The sequence below is a fragment of the Athene noctua genome, chromosome 5 (assembly GCF_965140245.1).
Source record: "Athene noctua chromosome 5, bAthNoc1.hap1.1, whole genome shotgun sequence".
NCBI classification, from domain to species: Eukaryota; Metazoa; Chordata; class Aves; order Strigiformes; family Strigidae; genus Athene; species Athene noctua.
Window position 1 is genome coordinate 58,161,095 of NC_134041.1, and position 23,601 is coordinate 58,184,695.

At 49.1% G+C, this 23,601-nt stretch overlaps 1 protein-coding gene across 4 annotated transcripts in view; it reads right to left on the reverse strand.

Annotated features, from left to right (window-relative positions):
- Positions 1-1,066: 1,066 nt before the first annotated feature.
- AFAP1L2 (actin filament associated protein 1 like 2) overlaps positions 1,067-23,601 on the reverse strand; it is a 72,052-nt gene continuing 49,517 nt past the window's right edge. Inside the window, exons 5-20 of one of the 4 annotated variants that reach the window (XM_074907792.1) lie at positions 19,708-19,798; positions 16,110-16,193; positions 13,476-13,678; positions 12,694-12,873; positions 12,019-12,108; positions 11,158-11,242; positions 9,877-9,981; positions 9,050-9,261; positions 7,205-7,350; positions 6,593-6,704; positions 5,664-5,903; positions 5,397-5,574; positions 5,002-5,169; positions 4,552-4,733; positions 3,811-3,939; positions 1,067-3,550 (exon numbers count right to left, since the gene is read on the reverse strand). In XM_074907792.1, the coding sequence (XP_074763893.1) occupies positions 3,524-3,550; positions 3,811-3,939; positions 4,552-4,733; positions 5,002-5,169; positions 5,397-5,574; positions 5,664-5,903; positions 6,593-6,704; positions 7,205-7,350; positions 9,050-9,261; positions 9,877-9,981; positions 11,158-11,242; positions 12,019-12,108; positions 12,694-12,873; positions 13,476-13,678; positions 16,110-16,193; positions 19,708-19,798 (2,232 nt within the window). In that variant the 3' untranslated portion in view covers positions 1,067-3,523. Of the gene's footprint in view, positions 3,551-3,810; positions 3,940-4,551; positions 4,734-5,001; positions 5,170-5,396; positions 5,575-5,663; positions 5,904-6,592; positions 6,705-7,204; positions 7,351-9,049; positions 9,262-9,876; positions 9,982-11,157; positions 11,243-12,018; positions 12,109-12,693; positions 12,874-13,475; positions 13,682-16,109; positions 16,194-19,707; positions 19,799-23,601 lie in introns of all 4 variants that reach the window. The other 3 variants (XM_074907791.1, XM_074907794.1, XM_074907793.1) reach the window with 3 other exon arrangements.

Sequence of the window (23,601 nt, forward strand, 5' to 3'; positions counted from 1 at the left end):
TTCCAGAATAATACAGGCTTCTGCTTATGGCACACTGCAGGCCCCACAGTGGCCTAGCTGTGTTGTGCTCAGGTTAGAATTAGGCTGGGAATAACTAACAAAGCAGTAAGCATTACATTGTATGTCAGATGTTCAGTAGCAGTAGGATCTCTGCCTCCCTACAGAGCTGTGTCTTTGGGCCCAGTCCTTCAGTGTAGTATCTTGTAGGATGAGACTGCATTGAGTCAAGCACAAGGGCTGGGGTGAGCAAGCCCTTCAGTCTGGGTGCAGCTGTGCCCCTTGGCAGCTGTGCTTACTACCAGGATGGTCCATGGGGACTGAAAGGCAGGGGGGTGCTGGAGGCAGCTGGAGCTGATACTGGGGTGCTATAAAGCAGCCATGGGTGATGGTCAGCACTGCTGGGGAAGGACAAAAGCAACTGCTGCTGCCCCTTCAACTCATAAAAACAGTACTCCCAAATCGAGTGTTCTTTTGGGGATTCCTGGGCTCCAAGGCTGACAGGATACTAATGGGCTTGTTGGCAAGTGTGTATCAGTGTGAGGGCTAAGAAAGGCAGGGGAGTGGGACCTTCCCCAGGGCTTGTAGCTATGGTGCCTTTGCAAGCTTTCTGCAGGAGTAGAGCTAGTAGTGGTACAGCCACCAAAAGATATTTCACAGACGTGTCTGACTTGGTGTTTGTTCTGTAAAGACTGGTCTCAACAACTTACTTTACTGATTTTTCTTTACTTTTCCTTTCAGTGACTGCAGCAGGCACTAAGCGTTGCTCACAGTTGCTATCTAGTGGCCAGAGGAAGGTAGTGGATCCATTTTTATTTGCTGGTTTTCTGCAAGAGGACTGTGCTACAGAGATAGCGGTAGGAATCTGTTACATGTATTCATGCAAACTGTCATGGTTATTGCTGTTTTTCAGTGGGTTAGCTGTCTGAAATTTTTGTTAGTTGACGGTGCAGTTACCACAGAGGACTAAATTATTTAAGATAGAGTCCATTGCAGTTGTAGACTGCATAGCTAAGAAACTTTGTAGTAACTAGCAGTGTTGGGGGTTTGATGTACTTAATCTCCTGAAAAAATAGAGCAGGGACAAGCCATGTTACAAAGAAAAAAACACTGGTAATGTAATATACTCAACATTTTATTATAAAACCCTCTAAAGCGCCACTTTATAGGTCACAGTTACAACAGAGGAAATGCCTTGAGTTAGGAAATCAATGGGGACACAGACATTGTTTAACATTTCTTGTCTGGGGAATGCATGTTGCTCGTGACTTGCCTACGTTTACCATCCCCTGATGGAGATATCCCAGCAGGACCACTGAAGTTAACTGGGCTGTGGTAGGGAAAACAGAGCTGCTCTCATCCATTGCTGTCTCAGTACCACTGTGAAATGTCTGGACAACTTCTGGAGGATGACAGCGGGGTGTATGGTGAGGGCATGGTACTACACACATTTAAGGCATAGAGAGGGTCTCCTGCCAGCTCATCAGGGCTCAAAACAAAAGCTTCATGGTGTCTATGGTCTCCCTGTGCTTTGGAGAGAAAAGTCTCCTGGGTCCTGAACCAGAAGTTTCAGTGGTTTATTTTCATGAGTTTTTCCTATGTGCAAACCTTGCACAGGGACAGGCCTGACAGCTGGGGCTGATTTACTCCTCTTGATGCCTGGGATTAGCACCTGCACTGCAGTGGAGACTTTCAAAGTAAAAAAAAAGGGGAGTGAGGTCATCTTTCTTGCCTCCATGATGCCCTGACCAAGTGTTTTGTTGCACCCTGGCTCTGTGGTGGGGGGAAGCAAGCCCAGAGCCCCTTGCCAGCACCTTCCTCACTCACCCTGGTGCTACCACCAGCTCTGGGTGTCACAGCTCTGCCCCAGCCCCATCTGTTGGGCCTTTGTGTGAAGAAAGCACATTCCTTTAGTGGTGATCTCAAGCCTGTCAAATGTTTTCAAGGGTTAGGAATGTACACCATTTTGCCTGTCTGTCTTTACCCTGCCTCTGGGTGCTGCTCATCAGTGTAGCTGCAGGACCCAAGGAACAGCCCAGCCCAGGTAGTGGTGCTCCTATAGCTCTGCAGGGTTGGAAAACAGCTGCAGCCCTGGCATGGTCAACCCAGTTACTGAGCCTGGGCTCCAAAGCTGAAGGACCATGTCTCCATGCCATCAGCCATGACAGCAGGTTATAAGGAGGAGAGGGCACATGGATTTCTGACACCCTCCTACCCCCCTTCAAATTTCACTGTCTCTGAGTTTAGCAGTTCAAAACATCCAACATCTTTCATTAGAAAGCTTGGCTAGGGCAGAGAGGGGTGAGCTTTGTGGGCCACACTGTCAGGGGCCAAAGACTATATTAAGTTTAATAATTTAGAAATAAGGGTGACAGCACCAAGATGGCCAGAAGCCCACCAGAGGTATGGTGATGTAACCTCCCATGCCAGACCTGGAGGAGGGCAGGTCAGGCTGCTCTGTCCTGCCCCTGTGGCAGAGTCCCTTTTGCACAGGGATGCCTTCAGCAGCTTGTACAGCTGTGGCTCTGTGAGGACCAGAGAGCATGAGCGAAGTGGTGCTCACAGCTGGGGCAGGAGCACAGGGACAGCTTTACCTCCTCTTCCTTGGGGAAGGGCAAGCCCTGAAGGATGCACTGGAATTCAGCTTTCCCATCCAACAGCTGAGCAGGCCTGGGCCTTTCAAAAGTATTAAAGTATTAACAAACCTTCAAATATTTTTTTTTTCCCCCAGAACAAATCCCTCAGGTGAAATAGATCAAGATCTTCAAGAAAATTAACTAAATCTGTTTGGCAGATCTTCTTTGCCCAGAACTCTTGGTGGCACCAGTCTATAACACAGCTTACAGATCAAGAAGGTGAGCAGGGATCTTCCTTGACATTCTGGCAAGTCTGCAGCAAGCTGGTAGGAATAAGCATATGCTGGGGTGCATCAGGACACAGATTAAAAATCCCCTGGACCAGCTGCTGCATGCTTCTCATTCATGTCTCAAGCATTGCTCAGGCATGGGTATTGCCCTTGACTGAAGGCTGGATGAAATGCAGCTGAATGATGACTTGCAGCAAGACTGGTGAGACTTTAGTTGACTGCAATTTGCCATGACAGGTTGAAAACCACCGGTGTATAAAGAGGGGGAGGCCCCTTCTGAACCTACTATTGCCACTAATATAGAAACCTTAATAACTCATTGATAAACCTTCAGAGTAGAAATACACAAAACACCCCTATGTACAGGAACACATTCTTGTTTACATCAACTGGGTTAGGAATTTGATGCAAGGATTGCCAGTGGTTGTTATTGTTTTAGCTACATGATTGAGACTTGTCTGGAAAGAGCAAAATCATTTGGGATAACTCGTTTCGGCAGCTGTTGACTCCATTGCTGCATCTGAGCAGTTGGCGCGATGTAGAGGAGGTGCTTGGTGTGTAGTTGTGTTGCACACCCAACCTCTACCTGCAGATGATTGAAGCCCCTTGGCCATGCATGGGCAATTCCAGTCTTTAGTCCATCTCTGAAAAAACATGGTTCTAACTAGCTCCCTTCTTCTCCCATTCCTGCCAAGGAATAAAGGCAAATTAGTCAAAAGGCAAATCTGGCAAGCCACAGGAGCCGTAATGTACACGCAGGGTGAACCTGACTGACCGGTACCCAAGTGGTTTTTTGGCCACGGTGTGGGTCAGAGATGTCTCTCTATTATAAGCAATACATACATTTATTCATTTAATTTGCAGCCAAGGTAAACTCAGGTGAAAAGACCAGAGGAAAACCAGGCTGGCCCAGATGGACTTTTCTCCTGTACGAATTGTCATATTACCTTAGCTTTCTGTAGGACTGTTCCCTTCCCTGTCACCATGACGGATAAAGGCCGGTTCTTTAAAGCCGTTGCTGAATTGACTGGTGAGTTCTCTGCACTGTTTGCTGGACTGGCACTTTTTGCCTGAATCTACAATAAAAAAAAAATAAAAATAGAAAAGGCGATGATTTCAGACCACCAAGAGAGATTGCTGCCTTTCCCCACCACCTCCTAGTCATATCCCACTCGTGCTGAGGCATATTTTTTCAGTGACATGCCAATTTTGAATTACTACCAGGATTTGGGGGGGGTGGTGTGTCTGGGTGTTGAGGACTCAAGCAGAGGTACAGAGCAGGACTCAGGCAATGACCATCTCTGTTCATGGGAACCAAATTCTCAAGAAGGAATTTAGATGCCTGAATCTCCCCCCCCAAAACACCTCTTGGCTCAGCTGAGCGCAGAAGGAGCTGGGTACAGACCTGCATGGCCCTGGAGGGTGTTGCTTAAGGTTCCACAGGGAACTACAGCTGCTCTCCTGAGCCCAAGCCCCCTTTCACTTCCCCATCACTGCTGTTGCCTTGTTATATTATTATATGCATATTATATATAATATTTATAACACTACTTAGATAATACATAAATATATATTCATATAAGATTACGTATAATAATATATTGTTATTAATTATTATATTATTAAGTGGGCTGAGACAATGCTGCTGCTGGAAAGCTGCTGTGTATCCCGGGGTGCCCCCCACATACCCGGGGGGCTGCATTTTCCAGGTGCGTGGTGTCTACTGCAGTGCCCAGTGTCACAGGGCCAGACTCTGCCTTCTTCAGGTTCTCCTTCACCTCCACCAGACTCAGCTCCAGGTCCACCCTCTGGCTCTCCTTCCTTTTGCATTCTTCTTCTATCTCCTTCAGTCTCTGCTCCAGGCTCTTGTCTGTGAAGGGAGGGGTAACTTGGTGCTGGCTGGGAACTCATGAGGGGAACAGGGACCAGGTCATGTCCTGTACATTTTCCTTATATTTTGCCCCAGGAGGGACTGTGACAGAGCAAGCTCTTGCTCTAGGGAAATTTGGTCTATGTGGTTTGGCTCAAAGTGCCAGGTTTCACCCCTGTCCCTTCTGGTACCAGATAGGCCAGGTTCATGGCCACCTCCTTCCCCATGGTCCCACCTTGGCTCACTTCCACACATCACCCCACTCTACCTGAGCTGCCCCCGAGCATTTCCTTCAGCTCCCGCCTCTCCTTGCGCAGCTGGGTGAGCTGAGCCCGGATTTCATCCTTCTCCTTCTCCAGCCGCTCCTTCTCTTCTGTAAACCGCTTCACCTCCACCTCAGTCCTGTTCTTGCCCAGCTTGGTTTCCACTGCTCCTGCTGGAAGCACAACCCACCAAAACAACCTCAGCCGGAGGAAAAGCTGAAGGGAAAACCTTCTTAGGTGCTTGGAAACAAACCAGAGAAGGATCTGGAAAGTCACCAACCAGGAGACTCATCAGCCCCTTGGGCACTGTAAAGCTACTGTATAGCAGCAGCAAGCCCAACCACAGGGCCAAACTCAGGCCTAGAGCACCGCCTCCCCCCAAGCCCCCACGGCAGCTCACCTGGCAGCGGCATCTTGGGCCGGTGTGCAGGCACCAGCTGGGGACTGCCCCCCGGCACTGTGCCCCCCGGCACCTCGGGGGCCGGCTGGGGGAAGGCGATGTTCTGCTGCTGCGTCTGGATTTTGACGGCAGGCATCCGTGGCAGCGCCTCATCGGGTTCTGGCTTCTCTGGGTGTTTCTAGGCAGGGGAAATGAAGTGGGATGATGTGGGGGGCAGAACTGGCTTGCTGATGAAGCCTGTCTCCACACCACAGTTCAGGACAGTACCTGCTCTGAGGTCTCCACTGCCTTAGTACAGGGCTCAGCTTCCTTAGCCATGAGGGATGTCTCAGCTGAGGTCTCTGCTGCAGCCTTGTTGGCAGCCCTTTCTAATGGTGGTGAGCTGAGGGGTGAAGGCTGGCACGACTTCTTGCCAGCACAGTGTAGGAAGGACTTCACAGGGGTAAGGTCTAGGTATACTCTGTCTTGGTCCCCTTCCAGTTTGCTCTCACTCTTGGATACTTCATCCTGCAAAAGGAGAATGTTCCCCTGAAAAGGGACCATCTGATGTAGCCAGAGTACAGGAAACATCTCACTGCAGAGCATCATCATCTCAGGCAAATCTGGAGTATTTTCCATAAACCTTAAAGGAACTAAAACCCCATGCTCTAAGTCATTCCATACAGGTCTTTTTGGTGTACTGAAGGAAAGGCCCCTTCTGCTCTCCTTCCATCTTTCCAGTGGTAGCAGCAGCCCCATGCAAGGATCTCTCACTGTTGCACATCTAGCAATCACCCTTCCCAGGATAACTGTCCCATGCTCAGCATGGCTCATCTTTCTTGTCCTTACACACAGGACTTGCTCTCACAGGCATCAAAAGGAATTTTGATAGACCAGGCTCCAAACAACCCACTATCTATCACCAAATAATCCATCCTGTTTGCTACAGAAACAGTGGGATTTTATCCCAGCTGCCAGGAGATCCCTACAGCACTCTGCCAGAAACTTCTCCCCCTTTCCTTAGTGACTCCTCTCCAGCACTTGCTTCTGCCCCATTGCAAAAGCCTGGATTTCCCCAGGGGCTGGGAATTCTCTTTGCTGCTGTTGGAAAAGCCTCCCCCTTCACTGCTGGAGACTCCCCCTGGCCAGGTGTTTGCCCATGGTCTCCACAGAGCTCGATGCGGCAGGGCAGCTGCCTGCAGCACTGGTTATCTTACCACAGGCAGGTCTGGCAGATCCACATCGTCGTACAGCTCCTCCTGCTGCATCCTACCCTTTGGCAGGTTGTCGATATAGGTGTTGGGCTCAGAGTACTTCCTCTGCATTAAGCTGTGAACAGGCAGTGGGACATCCCATCAGGAGGGACCGGTCTCACTGCATGGCTGTGCTGCACTGCATTTTGGGGCATCTGGGCATAGCAGTCGTGGGGTCTGAGCAGGGCCATGTGGCTACATTTCCCCGCTGCTCTTTCCTTTCTCACTCGGCCCTTGGGCACAGCACGGCAGTGGCATGGTGAACCGCATGGCTGGGTGCCCACAACCCCACGTCCCCCAGCCAAGACCATCCCACCCAACCTCCCTTTGCAAAAACCACCTGGGCACGTGCCTCTAGCCCCCTGACAAGCTGCAGCTCAGGACAGATGCATCATGGGACAACGTCAAGTGCTCTCCTGTCCTGCACTGAGCTCCCAAAGAAAGCAACTGAGCCACAGCCATGAACTTAACCATCTATTCCCACGGCAGCCAACCTCCCACAAGCAGAGGGACCCTCCTCTGGCTTGCTTCCCCTTTACCAGCCCTGCACAGCCCCAGCCATTACCGCTGACTTACAAGAAGGAGTTCTTCGCAGCGCTCACAATGCAGGAAACCCTGTCGGCATCCACGTAATCATAGGTAAATTCCTCTGGGTCTGTTTTCGAACCTGACTCCGACAAAAGGAGGCCCAGCCAGTGGCCCATTTCCTCGGAGGACTTCGCCTACAAGGTGATCAGACAGGTAGTAAAGGTTGCAATAGCAGTTTCTCTGCACTCCCAAGGCTAATGCCTGCTTAGCCTTGGGTAGGGAAAGTATGCTGGCAGTCCTCTGGGCTTGCAAGGGGCATGATGAACCACTGGGTATTTATATTAAACCTGAGGTTGCTTTAAAAGAAAAGTGCCGTGCCACTCTGTGTATGGACTGATAGGGAAGATATATAAATGCAGCTCTTCACTTAACTCTTTCCTAAAATTTCCAGTCTTCTGCATTTTCCTTTCAGTGGTGATCGACTCAGCTGCCTACAAGAGTAAGGTAAGTCTCGGGCTGAAGGTGCTGGCCGGGACCTGGCTTTGCCAAGGAGAGCATGCAGGTTTTATTCTGCACCAGCAGAGCGCAGCAATGGGAGGTGCAAACCCAGAGGTGCAAAGAGACCCGAGCACACCAGGGAGCTTGCCAGTTCTAGGAGTCCAAACCCCTTCCAGGGCTCTCTGCACGGGGGAGAGGGGCAGGGAAGAGTTTAAAGTGGAATTAGAGAACATCAGAGAGAGCCCATCGCTTTAACATGGTCGGTACCAAATTCCCAGCTGCAGTGAACAGTCTGACATTTTCCAAAGTGAAGAGTTAGATATAGTGCCTTGCGGTCAGCTCTAGCAAACAGTCACATTACAGGGCACTTCCCTGTAGTAGGGGATTTCTACCTGAAGCAAGGAGTGGGCTGATGCAGCCATCTTTTGCTTAGATTTGAGGAGTTAGAGCAGTAAGCACTAAGTAGAATTCAGGGCAAGTGAATCCCAAACTGGAAAGTATATTTTAAGCTTTCAATCTGTTTTAATTTAGCAGAGACTTCAGTCCCTGGGAAGCCCGCCAGCCAGCCAGTCTGTACACTGAGTCCGATATCCCAACGAAATACAGGTTCTTCCATTCACAAAATGTAAATTTTCCCAGCACCTCTTCTTCACCTCTGTAATTAGGCAAAATTTCTTAGGGACAGACATACCCTAAATCAGAAGCTAAACAAAAACACCTTCAAACTTCATGGCTGGCCCTCAAAGTTAGTTGTTTAGCTATAAATATTCCAGTCACTGGAAAAATACAGGAAATTGCTCACATTGTCCACCTCCTACTATAATCATGCTGTCGTCAGAGAGAACTAAGATTAGAGATAAACAATCCTGGATGCAGGCAAAGGAACTAACAGATGGAGATGAATTCACTTGCACTTTCAGGAGCAGATCTGTGATTGGTTTACTTGGGATGCATAACCTATGGCTTTAGAACTCCCTGTTTTCAGAAGATGAAGTTCCCTGTTCCTCCTAACCACAGACTTAAATCCCTAAAGTGGTGTTCTTCTCATCTAGCATTAACCATCTGAAATGCATCCCATGTAACTTAATCATCTGAAGTTACCCTATAGTCAGTGGAGAGAGATGGGCACCTCCAGAGGACCCTTCATCCCATCCTAAGATGAGTGCCTAAGATGAAGGCTGAGTGGTCCTCTGGGCACGCCAGCATCAGACACAGCCTGGATTACCAGCCAGGTGGGACACCTTCTAGGTGACCACAGGCAGATGAACCAAAGTCCCACACTTCAGGTTCTGTTTTGCTGGGCTGAGGGTTTCTCTGGAGGACCGCACTGGCACTGAGGTTTACTAAGACACCCAAGGTGATGACTTAGAGCTTTCTTGGATATGTACACCCTACCTCCAGAATGACTTGTTCTTCCCCATTGTGCAGGATGCGGAAGGAGTAGAGATGATCAGGGCTTGGCTCTGGGATAATTTCACAACCTGCCAAACTGAGGGGCTGTTGAGCCAGTTTGCTCCGGTTCTTGTCCTGGTAGAAATGGAGGTGACCATCCTTTATCTGACACCAACGGGACTTCCACTGGCTGTTCACCAGCACATTCAGGTAACCTGCAAGCAAGCACAGGTTACTTAGGCACATTTTCTACCCCACAGGGAGACGGAATCCAAACTTATTTGTGTGCATGGGGATGTCTGATGGGTAAGTTCTGAGATCACCACACAACACAAAGCCACGGGCAACAACAAAGACAAGCTGTTCTATCTTTATGAAACAGGGTGAAAAAGGTAAAAATCTGTTCAAAATGAAACCCTTGAAACTCAGGTTAGGTTTAGAGAAGCAAGTTGGCTGCGGATGGTTGGACAAAGTTGGTCCCACATGGTGACTACAAGCTGACCCACACAATTCTCTTCCTGCTGACTCCCACACCCTGGGCTGATGCCCTCTACGTGCATGTCTGGTATTACCTTCCCTTCCTCTTGGGTCACCCTGTGAGGTACTGCCTGCCCTTGCAAGCCACACAGTCACCTTAATGTGTAAGACACCACAGTCTGCATGGGTTTACTGGCATGGACCAAGCGGACTGTGGCCTCTTTGCCTTCCCCAGCGGGACAGCCTGGAACATGTGTGATTGAGGAGGAGGATGCCTGGTGCTCATCCTGCCCTGCACACTGATATCCAACCCCGTGACAAACCCCTGCACAGGGGCTCATGTTGCCACTTACTTGAAGTCTCCAGGGATCTCTCTGGGCTATCCAGGGAGCTGGATTTTTTCCTCCCAAGGTTCATCAGGTTGCTCAGTTTCAGGCCAGTTGTGCCCTTTTTCTTAACTACCAGAAAACAAAAAGACATATGCATGGCTTTCCCAACTCACAGCCACATACACAGCCTGATGTCCCAGCCAGGTGTCCTGCCCCAAAGCCTGCACTGCCGTCCTGCACCCAACAGCGCTGCGGCACACCCATCCCTTGTAGAGGACAAACCTGCAACTCGGGGATAGACTGTAGTAGTCCAGGAAGATGATGAGCCAGAGAGCACCAGTAATCTCAGGTGATTGCCAAAGATACTGAATGTATATTGCTTTAAACTTGGGTTAGTCCTGACCAAGCACCAGTTGCTGCAGGAACACTGCTTGCACAGGTTTTGCTGTGCAGGTGCCAACCTCCCTTCACTTTCTTACACTACAAATAATGGAATTTAAAACCATTACCCATAAATATTTACTCCGTTAAGTCTTTTCCCTTCTAAAAGACGGACTCAAGGTGGGCAGTGGGAAAGGGTAGGTATTTTCCTACCAAACACATGTGTGAGTGAATGAATATGACTGATCATCAGGTAATCCTAGTGAGAAATCAAGTTGGATGTTTTTAGTCCAGATTTTCCTTCCTGCTATCATAACAAAATAACATTCTAGTGTAGAGAGACTCACAGCCAAGCTCTGTCTGTTGGGTGACTCCAGTGAGTCCTCAGTACGGATTTATCTTTCTGATATACAGATGGGTGCCACCATTCTTCTAATAGAGCATCTCCTATTTTAATGTACTTACCTGCCTCATTTTACAGATAGGGAATGCAGCTTCAAGCAGAGTTGGATGCCCTGGTGTGAAGATACAACTCTCCCTCTGGAGACAGTTCATTATTACACAAAGGTACTCCAAGTTTCTCTGCACACATCTCTGAGGAAAGTCACTTAGGTTGCATTTATGCTATCTCAAACTGTCCCAAAGTGACTTGCCCAGAGTCATGCAGGATTTCTGGTAGGGCAGGTATCACACCCAGGTTTCTCAAGCCCTGTCCTAACTCTGTAACTGCTGAGAAATCCCAGCATCCACCTGTCACTTCACTATGGACAAAAGCACTGAAACCAAATTCACAGGCAGTAATTTCACATGCAGCTTTCACCCTGCGTCAGGTCAGTTTGAGGTGTCAGTGGCAGGAGAAGCTACAGAAGCCCTTGCCACATGCAGGGTCAATGGCCTGGTTTCCCTGTCATTCCCAGGGTTTACCATCTTTTGTCTCAGCTGTCTCTGGGTGGCCGTCCGTGCTGCTCCCGCTCTCGGAGGCTGCAGAGTACCTCTCAGATACCTCCACCTGTCAACAAGCACCAGACACAAGCTCCGCAGATGCACGTGACCCATTCTTCCAGCCAGCACATGCCACAAATGCCTTCTTCCCACCTCCTAATTATGAGGTCCCACCCTCTCCGTAGCAGATGCTTTTACACAGACGTGCCCCGCCTGCCCACTCACACTGTGCCCTTCCCACTGTTTCTGATCCTGGCATGGGCACATGAACCGCCCCAGCTGGGTTTGCCTTGGAGGTGATGAGGTGGCACCCAGTGGCCTCGGGCCCTGCAGCCTGGGTGGTGGGGGCATTTGCCAGTCCCTGTAGGAAGGCATGGGCAGAGGAACTGGCCAGGTGCCCAAACAGGTCCATTTTGGATGTGCACCAGAGATTTATGAAGGTTACTTTCTTCTTCCACTGTTTTGGAAAAAACTGCCCCCAAGGGCGCGTCACTTAAGTCTGGACTAGAGACTGGCCCAAGCCCTGGCATCCAAGGGTCTGTGTCCCTTCCAAAGCTCTTGGTGAGCACAACTGTCCCACTGGATAAGAAAGTGGCTGCTGCCCTGTATGGAGGACAGCTCAATGCTGAGTCAGTTTGGGGAGAAAGGTGTGACAACAAAATTAAGATTGCAAAGGAAATGTTAGATTGTTCTAAAAACACTCATTTTCAGTGGAACAGGGGTCTGGTTACACTCATATCAGTCTTTGTTCAGATAAAATTACTGCACCTACAACTATTATTTATTAAAGGAACAGGGTGGAAGAGCCTAAGTGCAAGCTCTCTCTGAAGAGACAAGGTGTACCTTTGGGTAACTGAGGCGCTGTGAATCTGGGATGTACTGGTTGCCCTCGCTGCCTCCTTCGCACAGCAGACCGCTGGTCTCCTGGATTACCTGTGCAGAAGGGGAAACCACGGCCTGTGAGAGAGCTGAAGTAACAGAATCAATACTTCTCCCCCACTCAGGACACGCAAAACCACAGCAGCCTGGGAGACCCACAGTTTATGCTCCCTGTGACCCCGGGGACTTGGTGTTGCAGCAGGCAGCCAGCAGAAACTGCTGGATCCCGGACAGCCAGGGAGAGGCTGCCAGCAAAGGCAGCCCCAGCACCTTGCAGCCCAGTTGCTGCCCTGGGCTCCATGAAGACTCCTTCTTCTGCTGCCTTCTCAGGGAAAGGGCCACATCTACCCCTGTCCTCAGCCAATTCATGTTGGGCACCCACCCCAGACATCCCTCCTGCTGCAGCAGCTGGGCTGGGAGGTCCCTCCACAGCCTCCCTTGTGCAGAAGGTGGTGGGGAGCTGCAGGAAGAAGCTATCCTGGGACATGAAAATGAAGTGATGTGTTTGTATATGGGCTTACAGTGAGGAAGGGAGCCAGAACACACAAGGACAAGACTGAGATAAGATATGGTCTCCCAGCAAAGCCAGGGTAGAAGCATGGGAGCACCAGTTGGACAAGCCCTGAAGGCGCCACTGACCCTGAGCCACTGCTCTGCCTGGTCTTTACTCTGCAGCCCCAGCACAATGACGTCAGCGTTCATGGGGATGATCTTCAGCTTGTGCTCTTTCTTCCTCACTTGCTTTTCCTTGTGAATGACAGTGCAGCCCAGCAAATTCACATCGAGCTGAGGGCTGTGGTCTTTGGAGCTCTTGTAGCACTGGGAAAGGAAGATGGGAGGGCAGGTAAGAGGCTGAGGAGGAGCAGTCCCTCTCACTCTCTGGCATGAACTCAGCCTTAGAAGCGGCTCAGTGCAACCACACTCATTAAGTGCGCTGAACACAAGAAGGTCCTATAGGTCCTACAAGGGTGCAGTGTCTACACAGACTACACACAGTACATCTCTATGTCTAGAGATACACATACATCTATGTACATGCATATACAGCCTGAAATATCTCTCAGACACTGCTAGAGGTCAGATATGTGGTTAGCCAGTGAGATAAGCAGCCCTTCTGTTTCACCACCTCAAAAAAGTTTCCCCAAAAAGCATGTCTAGACATTTTTGGAATTTGAGATTTTGGTCACAAATGTGCCATTGAGCCGTCCCCCCCCCCCCCCCCCCCCCCGCCCCCCAAGCCCCATGCCCACATCCCTTCTGAAATGGAATGAGATCCCCAAATCTCTGCAACATGGTTTTTGAAGCATTGCTTCTAGAGGTACTTTGGTTTTACCAGCTAGGTAACATGGCCTGAGGTGCCACTTTCTTCCACAGCTCATGAAAACAGGTTGTTTTAGGCAGAGAGTGGAAGATCTACCTACCAGTAACCTGGTGTCCTTGATAACACACAGCTGTTTTGCCCACTGTCCCAGCCACTTCTTTCTCCACAGGAATGCACAGATGCGGGCATCCTTCATCAGCTCAATGGTGGCCTCTGTGGATGGCCACTGATGGGTTGCTGATTTGCCTTTGCTGCTCTCTTCTTCATCGTAAGATTCATAGGAGCTACTAACGGCTTCACCATCTTCTATAACAAAAGCAAAGCTTTATCATTAAATAAATTTCCAGGACAACTCTGAGCCTGTTGCTTGCCTCAGCCATGCTCACACATGCAAAAGCTTCCAGCATAGGGACATGTCTTTTGAGGCTCTCAGGATTACAGGATAATCGATAGAAAAATAACTGTCAGAGATAATTTCTTCTTTCTGGCCCATTATCAATCTCATTGCAATGTTTTGTGCCTAATAGTCTCAGTTAGCAAACACTCAAAAGACACTTTGACCACAAATTCAGCATTCCCTTAGACATTTCCTGATGTTTGATGCTTTCCCCCCCTCCCCCCCAAGATGATTTTTCTACTTTCCACTTCAAGCCAAACACAATATTTAAGGCAACAGCAAGCTACAATCAGCCCTTGTCCTCAGAATGTCAGAAGTAAAATTGATATTTGCGAGGCCATGCAGAAAGCAATGATCTACTGTATTTGAGATATCATTCCACTTTCCCTCTCTTGGCTAACAGGTCTGTCTCTCAGCATCTAAGGGACAGCAAGGGGCTTTGAAGTAATACACTGCTGCAGAAGCAAAAATTAAGTCATAAGCAGCAGCTGTAAATAACAGCAATCAGATTTTTCATATTCGTTTTTAAATGGATTGCTACGTTATTAGGATGAGTTGAGATTTTCAATACCCAGCTCTAATATATTGTAGTTTATTGGAGTTTTCAGAGCTGGTTATTGGTACCAGTCTCATCAGAAACAATGAAAATGCTCCCACTGACTGTGGGGGAATTTGCAATGCTCTGCTGGCATTTACAGTAAGGCTCTTATTCACAAGGTGAGCTCATATAGCAAGATGGTAAGATTTGGGCAGCATCTGTGTAGAGTTTTGCATTCTTGTCCTACCAAACAGCATGGAGGAATATTGTTAAGTTTCTCTCACCAGAATTTAATCTAATTTCGATTCTCATAAAATCTTAACATCTACATAAAAGTAACATTGTCAGATTGGTGCAGAATAAAAGGCGGAAAAGCAGCCAGAAAAGAAAAAAAAAAAAAAAAAAGCCTTAGGAGCTCCACTAAAGAACATCTCTTAAGTTGGGTTTATTTGTTCTTAAAATAAAAGGAACCGAGATGCAGTAACAAAGCTACAGCCTTAGCCCCAGTGAAATCTCACTCTGTAACATCCCTTGAGTGAGCAAATCTGCACCAATTAAACAAGCTTATTAAAGAGCAAATATTCCCTTTCAAAGTCTCTGAATGGTGCTGACAGCACCCTACTGGCTCACCACCTCCACACCTTCAGCGTACTGGACTGTCCATCTTTTACGGGAAAACATTACCCCACAATGCATTATCACTATGCAGACCTTGTCCACAGGCACTCTGGGCAGAAATTCAGCTGGAGTAAAAGTGCTGAGGTTTCTTATCCCTAGTAATACCAAGAAGCTGAACCTCTGCACTGGTATGGACCTTTCCTTATGCAGCAGCAACAAGGATGCCTAAGGGAACCTCATCTTCTAAATCTCCCTCCTTATCAACATGGGACTATCACTAACTGCCCCTCTGGCCCCTTCTGGGTGTGTCTGGTGACCCTCGCCTAGGCATTAGGTCTCAGGCTCCCACCTTTCTCCTGGGGGAACAACACTTTTCTTCCATGCTCTCAGGAGGAGCCCTGGCTGCTCTTTTGTGCACCAACCACAAGTGCCCCATGAAATGAACTCTTCTCTACTTGAAGAGCTGCAGCCATTGTTGGGCTGGTGACACTGCTACAACCTCATGATGGAAAGGCATTTTCCAGGATTCAGCAAACTGGAACAGACCTTGCTGGGCTGACTTGAGACAACACTATCGTCAGTACTAGGGCTCACTCAATCCCAAATCATATGGCTCAGGCACTTCACCACAACGTCTCCATTTCCACCTACTGGCAGTTTCAACTTAGACCAGTTTCATCCATTCATTGCTGTGACATCAGTGGCAGCCATGTTCTTGGATGTCTTTATTTAATCCACCTCTGCTTTCCTGTTTGTCTTCCCATGACCTTCCAGGGAACTAAATCAATACCATGATGCAGGAAGCTCCAACTATCTCACACACCAGAGCTGCCCCTGCACAAGCAGAGCGCCTTCAATGTCCGCTAAATGGCTACTTGTCAATACAGCCAGCGTTACCACATATCAGCTCCACACCAGTGAACAGAACCAGGGGAATAAAGGCTAGGGAAGTTCTCTTCATTGTCACCTTGAGCACAGGGAAAGGCACAAAAAAAACGTCGCTCTGCATATATCTGTCACAGGCAGAGAGAGGGGAGAGGTGGTTACCCTCCATGCATCTAACGGGCAGTTCCAGGGGGAGGCACCTGACCATCTTTGCTAAACCTGAGTCATTGGTGAGGTTTTTTAGGGAAAGAAAAAAAACCCAAAAGGGCACTTCAGGTTTGGAAAGCATGCCATACCCATTGTTATTGTGGCATAAATAACGCCCTCAGTAACCTGCAACCCTGGCCTGGGTCCAGCCGCAGCAAGCCTACCAAAAAGACCTGCACAGTCAAAAGGAAAGAAAAAAGGAGACAAAGAGAGAAAGCCACAGATAAGCAAATGTGGAGAACAAGGGCATCAGTCCAGCTCAGCCCCACGCTCCCCCCTCAGCCGGCGAGGCTGCCCCATCCCCACTGCTGACAGAGGAGCACACCGTACGGGGAGACTTCAAACAGGGACAGCGTTTTCAATCCATCCCCTCAAAAAAGGCAATTCCCTTTAAAATGAAATAGTCACCATCATAATTAAAATCAGTGAGGGCAGATGAGCCATTTCAGCCGGAATAATTATTGCTCACTTGGCAGTCATGTTGCCCCTTGCGTTTTCACTCTGTTTCTTATCACACCCTTCAATTATGCAAACACAGACGAGGACGAGGATGATAACAGTTTAACACATTTCAGCCCAGGAGGAAAGGAAAGCAGCAGCATTTGCTGGAGTTGTGAAATGAAAGGCAGAGGCGTCCCCAGCAGAGGGGCAGGAATCCTGCTGATGAAAGAGGGACCCCGAGACCCAGCAGTCTCGCCTGCCCACTTCATTTTAATTAATTCACCCATGGTTTGTTGCAGCGCCTCCCAATCCCACCTCTGATGCTGCACAAATCCTCTATCTCCTCGGCCCATCTGGAGGCTTGCTTTGATGTCCTTTCTTGGCAGTATACCCACTAATTTTAGTGGTGTTCCTATTTTTGTTTGATTTCACTACGCCCATTTGTTTGGAGACGCATGGGTGTCTTCCAAGGCTCGCGCTGTAATTCTGTCAGAAACACCACCAGCAGCTCCCTGCACCGCCGGCCCCTTCCCAACCCAGCTTGTGAGGAGACGGGTGAGCACAGACGGCCCGGAGGTTACTGGGGTCAAGCTTTAGCCCTTTGGCCAGGGCAAACCCATGCATGTCCAGACTGCCCTTTAGCATCAGCAGTCACGCCAAGGTCTCAAGGCAGTTGCTAGTAATGAGCATCATTCCATGTATGACAGGTACAGGTACTATTGCTATCAGATAAGGCAAGGGGGGAAAAAGGGATTGGGAGCCCAGTTTTCTACTTATTGAATCAATGGGCAGGATTGAGATCTGCAGGTTTGTCCATGTGCCACAGGATTTGGTGCCTGATCTCTTGAGGCAAACAGGGGCATCAGCAGCTTCCCCACATCGCTGCCTGAGCTCCCCTCTGCACAGCATGCCACACTTCACCCTTTCCTGAACCCCCACTCCCTCCTCCTGCCACACACCTGCTGCTCCACATCTCTTTCCCTGCTCCTCCTTCTCGCTTACCCCAAGGCACCACCTCAAACGTCAGGTTGCCAAAAAGCACTGAGATTCTTGGTGACGTGATGCTGCCTTCCTTCTCACACAAACCATGTTAAAAGCCGTCGGCATTAGAGCACACCAGGTGGTTTGTGTAGAAGGGACCTGCTGGGGCCTGCAGAGGGGACCAGTGGTTGAGCAGTCACAGGAGGAGAAGGCACCACGCACCTCGGTGGCGAGGGACTGCCTGGACTTGCACATCCCATCTCTGCTGGCTTCATGGGCCCCTAGCTCCACTTACAGCTGTGATACTGCTCGGTAAAACACCAAGCCCCCTGGTCAAACAGCTATTCATAGCAGCTCCAGACTGCCCCACGGGTGCCCAGAACCACCTCATTTTTGACCATGCTTCCATCATATGGGATTTTTCTCTCTTTTTGCAGGGCTCTGATATCTTGTTTCCTTAGGCATCAGACCAGCCTGGGTTTCAGTGGACGGTGGGTGTATTTGCATCTTTGAGCAGCAGGTTACCAAGGAAAAGCAGACATTTAAGCTGGGTGTGTGCTTATCACTCCTGCCAGCTAAGGCTCTGAACACAACATCAGTTTATGGAGCAACCTGGGTTTCCTAGCACATGGATCCGTGGCTGTACTCCAGCTAATCTGGTGTATGTCTTTACATGCCATGGCTCTTAGAACATTATCCACTTTCCCAAAGTGCAGCAGGGAGAAAAAAAAAGTCCATTTATCTTACAGTGCAGGCAACTGGAAACCCCCTGCAGGGACAAACGAGGCTTTGACAACCTGTGCATCCCAGCTGCAGGAGGGCTTCACCCCCCACACCCTGTGCACCACAGCCCTGACCTCGGCCAGACAATCCAGAGCATTTAGGCAAGACCGAGCTGGCACCTAACTACACATGGCAGATCTAAGGGACCTTTCCTCTGCACCAAATAGCACATTTCACCCCTGCCACAATGATCCTGCACCTTTCCCCACCTGAGCTGGGCAGGATCTTCCTGTTCATCACTGTAATGTGGTTGCAGTCAAAACAGCAGGTCCCTTTTTTGATTAGCAATGTAACTCCTAAACCTTCGTGAGAACAACAACCCACACGGAGCTACGAGCTGTCCAGGAGTGCAAGGTGCACACACAGAGCGAGGGCTGTTCAGGTGCATCAACCCCCAGCTGCTTCACACAGTGTCACCGCTGGTGGTTCCCTGCCAGGGCGCTTCACAGCCTGGCACTGGAAAGGACTCAGCTTCTCTCATAAGCAGTTCAGATTCAACAGCCAAGGGTTCTTTCAGATCCAAATCTTTCACCCTTAACTCACTTTTCTTGTCTTGACTCTCCACACTCAGCTCTGCCCCATGCCATGTACATCATTGCATCCTACTCTGCTGCAGTCAAGGCTGATGAGCAGAGATCTGCTTCTGCAGCAGAGCGATACATTCTGTCTCATTTGGGCTTAAATGGATTATAAAGTGATGACAAGATCAGCTCTGCTATCAGATCAGAGGAAGGTAATCTCTCATGAAGGGTGTTCACCAGAAGAAGGATACAGTTAATACATCTTAAAAAGTGAGAATCTGGGAGCTCAGCCTGCATCCAGCAGTCTCCTCCTGAAGGGTGAGGAGCCCAGAGGTGACAGGTATCAGTGGCACTGCTGAGGACATTGCTGGGAGGTGCCAAGGTGCCAACCCAGGCAGCGAGTGAGTATGTGCAGAGGGAACCCACACACTGTCCCCTCACACGAAGAAGTGTGGCTTTTTAATTTAGTTTACAGATGGTTAAACCGCCACAAGAGGCAGAGCTGAATAAATAGCCAATTATAAAAATGGTTATCACATCTAACAGACCAACAGTCATGGATTGTGAGCCCCAAAGGGATGATTAGAGCACTAGGACATGAATGCAAGCCACCACAGCTTCACCACTCACTCCTGAATAGAAAGCTGCGTTTGACTACAGACTATCTGCCAGTAAACCATCAAGACAGAGAGAACCCACAATGGTTTATAATATCTTACAGTGATGATATATTAACTCAGGTGTACTACTTATTTCCACAGGAAAGATGAAAGTTTGAGTAATTTAGTAGCTTTTTCTTTCCAAGTGGCATTAGATCTGCAATATCAAGCGTGACCAGCATCAGAAAACAAATTTGCCACACAAGCTGTAAGAAATGTCTGTGCTTTTGTTTACTTGTTCTCATTAACCTCAAGTCCTCCATCTCCCACATGAAACCCCCCGAGAGTTAGCTGTGATATACCATTTACAGAGACATCATATGGCTCAGCCTCTTCATAATATCCCTCTGGGGATTCGATCTTGGGGACCGGAGGTTGTTTTGTTTCAGGAATCTGCAGAATAAATACATAAAAGAAGCATGATTTAAGGTAAAAACAGATCCTTGAAAACAATGGGCTATACTTTTTTTTTATTAGCCCTAAAGTGTACCCTGGATGAGATCTTTTAGATGTGTACACCAGGATTTCTGCTGAGATGACAGGTTAGAAAGACTGTTGAGGGTTTCCAGTGTACAGTTAGCTCAAACATAAAGGATTTCTTTGAAATTACTACCTAATTGGGTCATAAATGTTATTTTCTTTAATATTGCTGAAAGCCCTGGGAAGACCAACTCACAGGTTTCCTCAAAGCAGCAACTGCAACCCACTGGCCTTATCTTCTGCCTGCTGCACCGACCCCCTGTGAGGTGCTTATCATAACTGGGGATGATCCTCTGTGCTACCAATTATCTTAACAGGGAACCAGAAGGGCAGACTTTCAGCGCAATCCTGGCTTTACACTGTAAAGCTTGGCTTGATCAGTCCCTGGTCGTGTCTCCAAGTTTCCAACTGATAGCAAACCAACAGCTAAAAATCTCTTCTTTAGGAACTATCAGGAATCTTTAATGGTGCTCTGAGCAAAAAATGAAGGAAATGGATAAACAACACTGATGGAAAATAAGCCTTTGATAAGAGTCCAAGTGATGGAAAATCCCTGTGGTGCCTGCCAAACCCCTCCCGAAACACAAGCAAGGGCTGGCAAGAAAAACAGAGCCTTGATCCTTTAGAAATACCAACACATAAGGAAAAAAGAAAAGTCAGGGGGGGAAGCAAAGAAACAAAACTTCTTACTTTTCAGATAATTCACATAGCTGTTGAATGTGAGACAGTGAAGCACAGATCACAGTAGGACGAGTACACAGCTTCTGCTCTTCCCAAAATGCGTGGCATCCCATCTCCCATCACGACTCGACAGTAGGGTCCCCCTGCTCCTCAGTGAGGTGTACCCTTGCCTCACCCAGGTCAAACCACCCCCGGACATCTGACTGAGACCTGTGCAAATCCTGGATGGGACATTCAGTGCATGCAGGGATAAAGCCCGACCCCTCGCAGGAGGACAGGCAGAAGAGCAGGTCTCTGCAGAGACAGCAGTGTTGAAGGTCAGGGATCATACGTGGTCCTTCCTGACAGCCCATGGGATTGCTCCTGGTGGTCTGGAGAAGAGCGGCCGGCTGGGCACCAGCATCACAGAGCAGTCTAAGGCAAGATCAGTCCCTTTGCAGGTCATGCCAGCATCATCAAATGCAGGTTCAAAGCTGCCCATCCTGCCCTGGATATTTCCACCAATAAATACTGCTGCCCAGAAGCAGAAAGGAAGCTTTGAAGGAAAAGCTTTTCTGGCCAGCAACCGCCCACGAAGGGGGATGCTGCTGAGCCTGTGGGAGATAGGTACCCTGACCACACTGGCCAAAAATCACACGTCTCTGCTCCCACATGGGTGAGCCGCTCATGGATCTGCCAATATTGCAAACTTCTTAAGTGTCCTGGATGAAAAATCCTTCCTATATGGGTCTGCCAGATGCTGTGAGCAGAGTGAACTTGCTTTCCAGAGTCATGCAGGACACGCTGCCGGAAAACACCTGCCTCCAAAGACTTACAGGTTTAGGAACTTGTCGTAACGTGTTAAAGAAACAAAATCAAACCCAGCCACTCCAAAGCTTTACTTAATCCCTTCTCTGGCCAGGGAATATGTCTGCAATTGCCACCTGTGGTGGCCTCCTTGCACATAGCCAGCTCACATTGTGCTATGACCATAAACAAATTGCCTACACAAAGAAATGCTGTGGGTTTATTTGACACCATCCCAAAAGTACCAGGGAAGGTGGGGGCAGGGGGGGAAAGGGTCTGCTCTGTTTTGTTTCCTACAGACAATGGAAGCCAACAGGGACTAGGTGGGACTGCACCTCAGCTGCCCTAGAAGCTATTTTTTTCTCTTCTCTTTCCCTAAAGGCATGGAGTTGTTTTGTCTCTAGCTTAAGTCAGAGAGTATGTACAGTGTTACCTAACCCAGGCTGGCCCTTGCAGAACATTTGCCTGTTGCTTTACAGCACAATGGATCATGCAAATAAAACCATCCTGGGCATCCGCACCATGTGACTTTCTCAGTGGATGGCTGTGGAAAACAGCAGAACTGCCAGGGCTACTGCAGATGAAAGGTCACCGATGTCTGAGCCACTGCCTGCAGTACTCATTGTCTAAAGGTTGCTCTGGGACAAATCCAGAGATACTCGTGGGGTCCAGCGGGGCCACCCCTGTTGGGTTGCTCATTGACTGTTGGTATCAGTGAATACCAGGGACAACCTGCTGTGCAGAACTTTATCACCAGACTTCTGTGCCTCAAAAAGAGAGTGTAGAGCAACACCACAAGGTGCTTTAACATCACCAAACCACAGAAAACTCCACAGAGCTAAAATAATGTTCGGAGTTCCTCTCCCTAACCTTCCCATTCTTGTGTAAGTCGTGCTCCCTCCTCCACCACCCAGGTGGCCATGGCTCCTGGCCCACGCCAGAAGCAGCAAACAGAACTGGGAAGATTAATCTCCCCACAGCAGCAACTTCCACACACCAACAGGGACCACGTTAAAGCTCTCCCTTGCCCCACTCCTTGAAGTATACTTGGATATCTTTGCTGCTAACTGCTCACTGACACTCAGATTCTCAGAGCAAGGAGGTAGTTGACTGCTTTATCCAAGGGAGGTTAGCTCCAGTGAGAAGCAGGTGGGAGAAGGTAGTTCCCAGCACAGGCCTGGGAGAAGATGGATGGCTTAGGTAAAATCCAAGACTGTTTTTTTCTAATTCCTGATTGCCCTGTCAGAAAGCTGGGCTGCACCAAGCACAAGCAGAGGTGCCCTGGGGACACTCAGCTACTGCTTCCCTGGTTGCACCATCATTCCACTGCACTGCCATCCTCCTGCCCACCTCCCTGCCACAGCCCTCCAGCTTGGAGAAACCCAAAGCCAAACAGTAATTCCTGCCCTAGTCACTGCTCCCAGGAGACTCCAGCTCCAGCGCTGTATCTCCGTCCGGCTGGAGCAGCTCCCAGCAAGCAACCGCACTGCATCCAAGGGTTTGTCCGCTGCATCCCATCCTACAGCCCTCATTTTCCCAGCTCCTCCAGCTCACTCCAGCTGAGCCACACAGTCCCCTGGGCAGAAGTCCTGGGGCCTCATCCCATGTCCTCCTTCCTGGGAAAGGCGCAGAACCTACTCTATGGTTGATGGATGAACCAGCCTATCCTCCTCCATGACGCCTCCTCCTCCTCCCCATGCACACTCCCTGCCCTCCTTTCCTTTCACATCCTGAAATCCCAGCTACAGCAATTCCCACGTTGGATCAGCTACTGAACAGCAACGTCCGGGGTCCTGAGGATGACCCGAGTCTCTCTCAGACAGCTGGGCTGGCTTACTGGCACAGAGACAAAATCCCACTGAAAGCTGATGGTGTTGAATTGGACCTTGGCTAGATTTATAGCTGCCCTATGGAAAAATCTAGTGCCAGTGACTCCTCCTCACAGACCTGTGGGCTGTACAACCAGCATAACGCCCAGCACGGTCACTGAATGCACAAACACCAAGCACTTCAACTGGAAGCAAACCTGATCTTCTCTGCTAATGGCCAAATTGCGCAAAGCTCTGCCAGCAAGGGAGATCCTGGCTCTGCCTTGGGATCACCCACCACCCTGCAGCTGAAAGATTTCTGGCATTTATAAGTTCATGTCAGCAGCCCAGGCACAGCTGCTTTACAACTTGCATGAGATTTCCAAAGCAACAGTCGAGAGCCATCATCAGCTTTATTTCTTTGAAAATCTCAGTTGTCTT